Below are 9,722 nucleotides of genomic sequence, written 5' to 3'. Positions count from 1 at the left end.
TGATCAGTATGTTTGTCCACCATGTTGGCGGTTGAGATTGAGAGAATTGTCGATCCAAACACTCAATAAGAAGAACCGCAACAAAACAATTTGTCGACCTCCAACATGGCGATGCGTGACATCGCGGGAAAACCATCTCCAGCAACCTCGGAAGAGAAAGCGCTAGTCGATTGATAAGTTCGACATCTTACCCTGTATTCAGGTATTGTTTCTACAACCTGAGTAACAGCAAAAAAATAGGAATATTTGGAATCGTAATAACAGTTATCACATCTTTGACGACGTTCAAGAACAAAAAGGCTACAGTTGCAACCAAACAAAAGGCTTTTATTTTGAAAAGAACACGTGAAACGAGAAGTCAGAGGTTGTTTCCCGTCAGACAACACAGCATAGTTCCAATGAGAGGAGTTATTATTTGCCACTGAGCTGTCGATACAGCTGGATGGTCAAGAACTGGACCTCGGGGTCTCCGGGCTTGATGTCAAGGGCCTTGAGGAAAAAATCCAGAGCCTCACCGAGTCGGCCTCGGTTGAACGACTCGCGGCCTTGCGTCACCAAGGACTCGTAGGAGTCGACGCTCGCCACCGCAGACTCGGCCGCCGAGTTGGAGGCGCACTGCTCGAACCTCTCGGAGGACACCAGCTCGGGCTCGCTGACAGACTCTTCCAGGTTGCTGCTCCGGGGGTCCACCACCTCTTCTTCAACTTCTTCGACTACTTCTTCTTCTTCGACTTCTTCATCATCTGAGTTTAGAGTCTCTCCACTATTGTCCTCTGTCTGAGCGATCACGTCTTCCTCCTCACCCTCATCAGAAGACCTCGTTGAAATGTCCTCGTTTTCGTGGTCAAGGTCTTGTAGGATGGAGGGGACGAGGGAGCGGCGTGACGCCACAGACGTGTTTCCCGCTACGCTCCTTCCCGGGCCGATGAGCGGTGAGCATTTTGGCGTGGAGGATCCGTGCGGCGGGAAGTTGCTGAACGCAGCCTTCGTCGACTGTGGCCTAAGCTGCGCCTCATCCTCCACCTCCTCCTCTTCTACTTCTTCACTGCTGTCGTAAATGATGCGCGCTGTCTTTTTCTTCTTCTTGGTAGCGGCGACGATAGACTCGTCCATCTCGGAGACATGGGACTTGATGCTGAGTCCGAGCTGCCTCTCCGTCAGGGACTTGCGCACGTCGAAGGTTCCTGATATTTGAAGATGTGACAGCAGCTTCTCCTCCTCCTCCTCATCATCATCATCCTGGTACAAGACGTCACTCTCCTCGTCCAGCGGAATCGGTGACAGGAGCTTCCTATCCTCATCCTGGTACAGGATGTCTTTCTCCTCCAGCTGGAGTTGTGACTGCAGCTTCTTCTCTCCATCCTGGTAGGAGATCTCGCTCTCCTCCAGCTGTAGGTTGAAGTTTCCTTCCATCAGCTCCGAGCCGCTGCCGCTAACTCTGCACAAGGACTCAACTTTCAAGCTGGACATGGACGACTGCAGGACAGACAATCTTTTGTTCTGGAGGGGTTTCATCGGACTCCCATCCAAGTTGGAGTCGTCATACTTAAGATCCAGGTCTTCATCATCACTGATGTATGTGGAGGAATCTGGGAGAACTTTCTTTACTTCCTCAAAAGAGTCATCAACTTCTCCATTATCAGCACCACTTCTTGCTTGAACACTTTCCTTACCCCCTCCTTCCTGAAACTGACTCTTCTCCTGTTTCAAGGAAGTTTGGCTGTGTTCTAGGAAGATCTCTTGGTTTTCTAGGGGCAGACTTTCATCCCCAGTGAGAACAATGAGGCTGTTCTGACCCTTAAGGCCGCCCTCCTTGCTGTCACTAGACCGGTCTAGGTCCACCTGGGCCGGCGACGTATTGCTGTGGCGTGGTGATGCAAGACTAGATCTGGGTTTGCTTAATTTCTTCTCTTGTGACTGTTCTACGCGCTCACTTGCTGACTTTCGCCTCCATGCTGGCTCGGTGCTGGACTCCAAGCTGATTGCAAACTGCATCTGCAGATCCGACTCAGCCTTCACCAGCTCCTGGGCCTTCTGGACGCGCCCTTCGATGTACTGTTGCTCGTCTCGGTCCTGCGGAGCCTCATCGTGTTCCACGTTGAGGGAAAACATGAGGTCGTGATGGGAGATTCCGAACATGTCCATGGTGTGGAGGTGGGCGAGGTGCATGTCCAGGTCAGTGTCGGTTCTTCGGTGTTTGGAGTGCAGAGACTGAAGCAGCAATTGTGTGGCGGAGGATCTGGTGTCCTCCAGGCTGAAGAGCTCCCGCAGCTCCTGCTTGCTGAAGTAGCGGAAAGGATTCTTCTTGTCTCCAGTGGTTTGGCGGATCAGCGAGTCCTTGAAGACTTGTCGTCTGTAGATTTTCTCCTCCACCGTGCCGCACGTGATCAGCCGGTAGATGACCACGTTTCTCGTCTGGCCGATGCGGTACGCCCTGTCCACCGCCTGGGCATCGGTCGCCGGGTTCCAGCTGGGATCATAGATGACCACCCGGTCTGCTGCCGTCAGGGTGATGCCGACGCCCCCCACCTGGGTGGTGAGGAGGAAGACGGAGTAGCTGTGGTCCGTCTGGAAAAGGGTGATGAGTCGCTCCCGCTCCGCCACTTGTGAGATGGTCCCGTCTAGTCGCAGGACTTTAAATCCTTGGTTCCTCAGGACACGCTGGAGGATGTCCAGCACCATCCTGTAGTGGGCGAAGACCAGCGTGCGATGCCCTTCATCTCGGAGACGCTTGAGGAGAGTAACCAGGAAAGCCAGTTTTCCGGACTCGGCTATCAAAGTTTCATCAGGAACGTCGGCGATGCTCTGGCTGTCGCTCTCGTCATCGTCGTTGCTCTGCCGAGCCTCCTTGAGACCCAAGGTGGCGGTGGCACGGGCGGAGAGAAGCCTCGGGTGGTCGCACAGCTTCTTTAGAATGGTTAACTCCGCTAGAGGCGACCTGGATGTCATGAGCAGCTCCTTGATGTGTTCCAGGGAAATAAACTTCCAGTAGATGTCCTCCTGGATGCCGCTGAGGTACGTCCACACAATCAGGTCGTTCTTCCTGGTCAGTGTAGGCATGGTGGCACCGGAGTGCCTCTGGACCTCAGCCTCCTCCTCTGCATTCTCAGCCTGGCCAGCATATCTCATGTCATCTTTGTTCTTCTGCACTTCAGCCTTTGTCCTGCGCAGGAAGTAGGGTTGGATGATGGCCATGAGGTTCTCGGACATCCTGGACCCAAGGGCCTTCTCCCCCGGAGTGGCGTCCTTCTCCCGCGCCCGAGTGATAGGGTTCTCGTACTGCATTTTGAAGGTTTTGGCCGTGCCCAGCAGAGTTCCTTGACAGGCGAAGTTGAAGAGAGCCCACATCTCTCGGAGATTGTTCTGGACAGGGGTGCCAGTGAGAAGCACTCGGTTTTTGGACGGGATGGCGGAGGCGCTCTTGGCCGTTTTGGTGGTGCTGGTCTTGATCTTGTGGGCCTCGTCCAGGATCATGTAGTCCCACTTGAACTCCCGGCCCTTGTAGGATGACAGCTGTTGCCAGTTGTTCATGAGCATGGTGTACGTTGTGATGATCACGCCGCTCCGACTCTGGACCTTCTCCAGGTTCTTGGTCCGCTCAGCCTTGCTGGTGCCGTGAAACTCTTTGACTCGCATGCCGGGAGTCCATTTGGCGAACTCCTTGGTCCAGTTTGTGATGAGCGAGGTGGGCATGACCAGCATGGTGTGCTCGACTAGCTCGCTGTCGTACATTCCCGACAGGAAGGAAATGACCTGGATGGTTTTGCCCAGGCCCATGTCGTCCGCCAGAATCCCACCTTTGCGCCCGTCTCTGTAGAGGCTGTACAAGAAGGCCACTCCATTCCTCTGATAGTCATACAGTTTGTCGTAAAGCTCTTTGTACAGCTTCAGACCGCTCTTGTTGATGTCCACAAACTCGTCATTGTTGTCGTCCTCTAAATTCTGCGCCAAAAACTCCTCGATTTTGCCGATTCGCTTCTGCAGCTTGTCACTGCGGTGAATGTTGTAGGCCATCTTAAAGAGATCCAGAGCTTTGCTCATGTCTCCCTGTCGGACCGCATCTTTTCCGTCTTGGATGTGTCTGCAAGGAAACAAAAGTCAGCACAGCCACTCTGAAGCGCTCACCCGCACGTGACATCGCTAACTTGTGACATCACTAACATGTGACATCATTAGCATCAAAGAGAAGAAGGATCAATCACAGCAAAGCTTCAGCTCAGCCTCTAGTCAAAACATTGACAGGCCCAACAGTCCTGACCTGGATTCGTGCCTTCATCCATGTGTGTTGTCATAAAGACTCGTGCAACTCTTGCATAATGATTCCTAACAATGTTGACTTAGCGGGAATGCTGTCCAGCAAATTCATGACAAAACACCTCGCTGGAGGTAGTCAATGATCCGTTTTGGTACTCTACTGCCTGACACAGTTCTTTAATTGGACACCTCGAAAAATCAAAAGGAAGACCAAATCAACGGCAGGGTTTCCCACATTGATTTGTCTGCTCGTCCTCTCTGTGTCATTGCACGCTGGTCAGTAGGTCAGCTGCTCAGCATTACGCATTGCCGCCGCCGAGACGCGCAGGGGGACGGACACTTTCAAAATAAAAGCCGGAAATTCTGAAAGGAAATAATCTCTCATTTATCGTCTAACCACTCTGCTTCTGCAAGAAAGTAGGAAGGTTAATTCTCGTGATGCACCGAAATATTTTCGGGTCATTCCGGTTTCGGACATTCATCACCGACGGCTGGCGCGCGCGAGTGTGCGCACAGCAAAGCAAAGAATCTTTTACGATTAGCACGCAACGGCTGCTAGCGCTTTGCTGAATATCCAGTTGAATTGACTGGGAGGTCACTTTATGACTCACGGTTTGATAATGACACCGTGCCATCGATCAACCATCAATGTGAAATAACACATACATAGGCGAACTACTAGTCACGTAAACACACTTTAAGAACAAAGATGACTGTAATAATTTTAATTTGCATGCGGCGATGAATTATGGGAACCAAGTGGCTTTTCCGTCATCATGCTAGCGGCTACTAGCCCAAACGGAGCGTCCCTATTGTCCCCCGACCTTGCTGCTTTCCGCTGTTTGGAATGCTCGATTTTCAGGCAGCCGCACTCGGCTACCTACGAGCTACGGCTAACGCGGCTAAATACGATGCCGAACCGCGGAAGCGAACGTGCGCCTCCGTTGTCCGTTGTCAGCTAATCATCACCTCCATGACAACAAAGGGCGGAGGAGGACGAGACAGACATGCCTGCCTGCCTGCCTGCCTGCATACATGCTTGTTGTTTTCTTGTAAGGGAATCGGATAAGAGATAATTATGGTCATGAAAGATAATGATTTTCCTTTTTTTGTGTCTTATTGTGTACAGTACTGTATGTGTGTCCGCTTCATAAAAGTTGATTGATTGTATTGCTTTGCAATGAAACAAATGGGAAAACAGCAACTTATTATTTATATGACTTCAGCTATGATTTTACTTGTTGGGGCACTTTTTTTTTTTCTTAGAAAAGGGATGTTTTATTGGGTCCTTGGAAAAATGTCCCCACTGTAAGGAGTCCCTAGCTGAACCGAGTATGAGAATTCCTGTTCTAAACATTCATTCATTCATTCATTCATTTTCCACACCGCTTCTCCTCACGCGGGTCGCCGGCGTGCTGGCACCTTTTGTAATCGTGTTAATAGTACATATAGAGCTAAATGAATGAACAAACCCGCTCTTTGTAGCACAAACGTGAGCCTAAAACATTTTCGCGAGCCGCCTCCTCATCTGCCGACCACCAGAGAGAAACGCAAAATACACACAACAGTGATATCTCGTCCAACCACAAGGGGCACTACAAAAGAGAATGACTAGATTCGGGGCATAGAAAAGGAAACAAAGATGAAAAGAGACGACGACGACAGAGAATAAAGTAGTCAGTGCTAACTAAAAAAAAATCAAGCCAAGTAAAAGGAATTACAAGTGTTTTTCTTCTCCAACATATACACCGCCATATAAAGCCTGCATTGCTAAAATCCACTGCGCTATTTCCTACTATTGATACACTCGATTGAGGGCCTTTTAAAACAATTTAGATCAATATATTTACGTCTGGAAGGCACAGATCGATCCAGTTGGATAATAATAATATCAATCAATACATCAATATAATGAATGAATCGTTACACTGCAAAGTATTCACACGCACGTTTTCCACATTTTGGTATGTTACAGGCTTTAGGCTTTACACGATCAGGATTTTTGGGGCCGATCACCGATCAGCGAGTTGAAAAAAACGATAACCGATCGAGGAATGTGTCTTTTTAAATGACCTGTTCATTTACTGTATATTCTTGTGTACTTAATTGATCAAAAAATGATATTTACAATCAATAATGTATCTTTGTTCCTCTATTTATGCCAGTGAGGCATAGTGACAAACAGAACAAATGAATGGTCTTCTATTTGACGGCAGGAAGTCAATGCAGTCATTAATGGATCCACTTTTTGTGACGTTGTTGTTTGTTGGTGTGCCGTGAGATTTTTCAATTGTCAAATATCTTCCTTGGCTCCATAAAGGTTGGAAATCTCTGCTCTCGTCAGATCGTCTATTCTAATGGGTCAGGTCAAACCGACATTACAACGTGACAGAAATAATGGGGGCTAACTTGCTGTCATTAAATTACTTTATTTTGAATGAAATGACTTCACCCACACCGAAACTTTAGAGCTTGATTCGACAGAACGGCGGCATGTTTTCGTCCAACCGTTCGTGCTACCGCTAGCTTGCTAGGGTACATAACGTTTTGTTGCCTGCTCGGGAGCCGTATCGTATTCAAAGTACGTGAACGTACCTCAAGCTAGCCTTAAACCAACGTCCTCTCCTGTCCTGAGCGCCGGTGACCACCAACACACGTTTTTTTCCCATTTTGTTCTTACAAACACACGGCGCGATCCATTATTGTTGTCGTCGGCATGGTGACGAGTGTATCCGGTCGCGTTTGCGTGGACACGATGAAGCCCAGCGATCGTAAAACACAGGATGCGGTGGTATCGGAATACGAGATTTTATTGCAGTCGTCTGGCATGGTGCAATCCTGAAAGAGCAAATTTGCCTTGTAGTCTGATCCGAGCATTACGTGTGGTCTGTCTCAGACGTTGTTGTCTGTTCCACACCGCCGGCATGGTTTTTTTTTTTTATAACTTTATTGGCTGTCAGAAGACATGTGACAAGGCTAAAAATAAACTTTAAAACTATACTGTGCACACGGGGACGCGGAGTAAATGTCTTTTACGGAGCCGATCAATTACATCATTGATCGGATCGGCGAATTATGACATTAAAGCCGATCGGCATAAAATGATAATTATCGGCCGATACCGATAAGGCCGATAAAATCCGTGTAAAGTCGAGTCATTATGGGATATTTTATGTTGATTATTTTTATTTTTTTTAAATAAAACTACACTCAAATCAGCTTTAGAATACTGTAAGTCTATAACATACCAAAATGTGGAAAACGTGAAGGGGTTTGAATACTTTCTGGTGGCACTGTATATATATGTTGGACTGTATATATACTGTATATGTGTGTAATTACTGTTGGTACTGTAATAATAATCCAGCCATCCATCCATTTTCTTTACCGCTTCTCCTCACTGAGGTCGCGGGCTGCTGGAGCCTATCCCAGCTATCTTCGGGCGGGAGACGGGGTGCACCCTGAACCGGTCGCCAGCCAATCGCAGGGCACGTAGAAACAAACAACCGACCACTGGCACTCACATTCACGCCTATGTGCAATTTAGAGTCTCCAGTCAACCTAGCACGCATGCTTTTGGGATGTGGGAGGAAACTGGAGTGCCAGGCACGGGGAGAACATGCCAACTCCACACAGGCGGGGCCGGGATTTGAACTGTGAGCCAGTTGTGCTAACCGATCGGCTGTAATAATAATACTGCTGTAGGGATGTGGCCTATTCAGGTTAGCTGGCGTGGACGCCACTTTTTGCCCTCAGCGGCTCCTTTGCCAGTTTTCATCCAATGTAACTGTGACCGTGACTGTGGCTCTCCTTGCCCGAGTGCCAAGGCATTTAAGGACCGTCATTGCTGACGTTTGCTCGTAACTCCAATTTTGGTTCACAACACAAACAAGGACAGCTCGGATGATTACTTTTTTTTAACGCGTCCTGTTCAGCCACATAGCCTTGCGGGATGGTGGAGCTGCATGCCTTTTGCGCTGGAACGGTTTTGCTGTGCAACAGGGGAGTTGACTGAAATACTCCCTCTGCTTATTTTTGAATGTTTTCATTATTCTGACCTTTATTGACAATTCAGCCGGACAAAAGGGGACAGACAAAAGGCCAGAGGGGACAGGGGAATAAATACGAACGCCCGTATTTTAAGAAATAATAATAATAATAATAATAAGTTAAAGCACTGCTAATTGAGGGTACCGCTGCTTTAAGCGATATTGTGTTAGGACTATAATTCTATTGTTTCTCTTCTTGTAATATTATTCACCTTTGTTGTCCATACTTTGGACATGTTTTGATTTGCCATTTTGGGCTGCTTTGAATCACATTGTACACGTGCAATGGCAACGGAAGGCATTTGATTCGTTACCTGTGGTACACTTCCACGTTGGCATCGTCGCCCACGGACAAACACCTGCGAGGACAACAACCGAGTCAGACATCGACCAAAGACCGCCGCTGTCCTGCAATTGTGCGACGGAGGATGCTAAGCGACAAGCTGCAAGGTGCTAGCGAACGAGACTAACTTTTCCAGCTTGTCCCCGAGCTCTCTGACGTCGCCGTTGGGATGATGTCCATTCATGTCTGAAGCTTGGCGTCGGATCAGGGACGCTGGAGCCACATCGAAGTCAGGAAAAAACTGAGGAACTTGTTGTTGTTTTGGGCTTTTCCGCCCGCCAATTTCCTCAAACTCACCCACGCAGGCGGCGTGCCGACGTCACTAACGTACGTTGCCCAATCCGAGGCGAGAAGGGTTTGGAGTAGGCGGGGCATAGGGGGCGGGCGCAGCCAATGAAGTGAGGCCTTGACGAGCGCGGACGTTTCCTAACTCCTCCTCTCGGAGTCGCAGTTTGCTGTCCATCAGTTTTTCCACTGCGGTCAAGACGGCCTCCGCTCGTAAAGTAGCAGGCAAGCCAGCCGCCCCTAATTTTGTTCATAGGTCGCAACTCGAGGCGAAAGCCACCTTCAAAATAAAAGCCTCCCAATAATACGGACGTCAGTGCTCTTCGGTTGAGGAATGCAACCAGCAAAGTTCATTTGAATCTTTAATTTAAAATTTTAAGTTCTTTAAATCAATTTAAAACATTACTTGATTTGATATCTTAGGAAAAATAAATGGTAATGGACTGCACTTATATAGCGCTTTATCTACGTCATCACAGTGCCCAAAGCGCTTTACGAAGCCTCACATTCACGCACACATTCATAAATCAACGGGCGACTGCTGCCATGCGAGGCGCCGCCAGGCCCACTGGGAGCAAGCTAGGGGTCAGCGTCTTGCCCGAGGACACAAACAACAGTCAGGACCCGTCCCCCCACCCGAAGGCGGAGGGAGGCTACCCTCTCGTCCACCGGGGTGAACCCCAACGTACAGGCGTCGAGTCGGGGAGAAATAAGTATACCCACACCTACTCGCCGCCTCTCACCGTTGGCGAGAGTGGAAGAGAGTCCAACCCCTCTCGAGAGGACTGGTA

The 9,722-nt window shown here is 49.0% G+C and overlaps 1 protein-coding gene across 1 annotated transcript; it reads right to left on the bottom strand.

Moving 5' to 3' along the window:
* Positions 1-310: 310 nt before the first annotated feature.
* Positions 311-9,686, bottom strand: ercc6l (excision repair cross-complementation group 6-like). Its single transcript, XM_061768828.1, has 3 exons — positions 8,775-9,686; positions 8,618-8,662; positions 311-4,081 (listed from the first exon to the last, which is right to left on the bottom strand). The coding sequence occupies exons 1-3, from the start codon at positions 8,828-8,830 to the stop codon at positions 412-414; spliced, it is 3,771 nt and encodes a 1,256-aa protein (XP_061624812.1). The 5' UTR covers positions 8,831-9,686; the 3' UTR covers positions 311-411.
* Positions 9,687-9,722: the final 36 nt, after the last annotated feature.

This window comes from Phyllopteryx taeniolatus, chromosome 3 (assembly GCF_024500385.1).
Source record: "Phyllopteryx taeniolatus isolate TA_2022b chromosome 3, UOR_Ptae_1.2, whole genome shotgun sequence".
Taxonomy (NCBI): Eukaryota; Metazoa; Chordata; class Actinopteri; order Syngnathiformes; family Syngnathidae; genus Phyllopteryx; species Phyllopteryx taeniolatus.
Note: the sequence above shows the minus strand (reverse complement) of the source record. Positions and strands in the feature narration are given on the sequence as shown.

What these genes read in the sequence shown, in the direction of transcription:
- ercc6l (XM_061768828.1), bottom strand. Translation starts at nt 8,830, where the DNA reads ATGAATGGACATCATCCCAACGGCGACGTCAGAGAGCTCGGGGACAAG. An exon ending in CTCGGGGACAAGCTGGAAAA is followed by an intron (nt 8,663 to 8,774) that starts GTTAGTCTCGTT and finishes TTGTCCTCGCAG; the next exon opens with GTGTTTGTCCGTGGGCGACG. An exon ending in AACGTGGAAGTGTACCACAG is followed by an intron (nt 4,082 to 8,617) that starts GTAACGAATCAA and finishes GTTTCCTTGCAG; the next exon opens with ACACATCCAAGACGGAAAAG.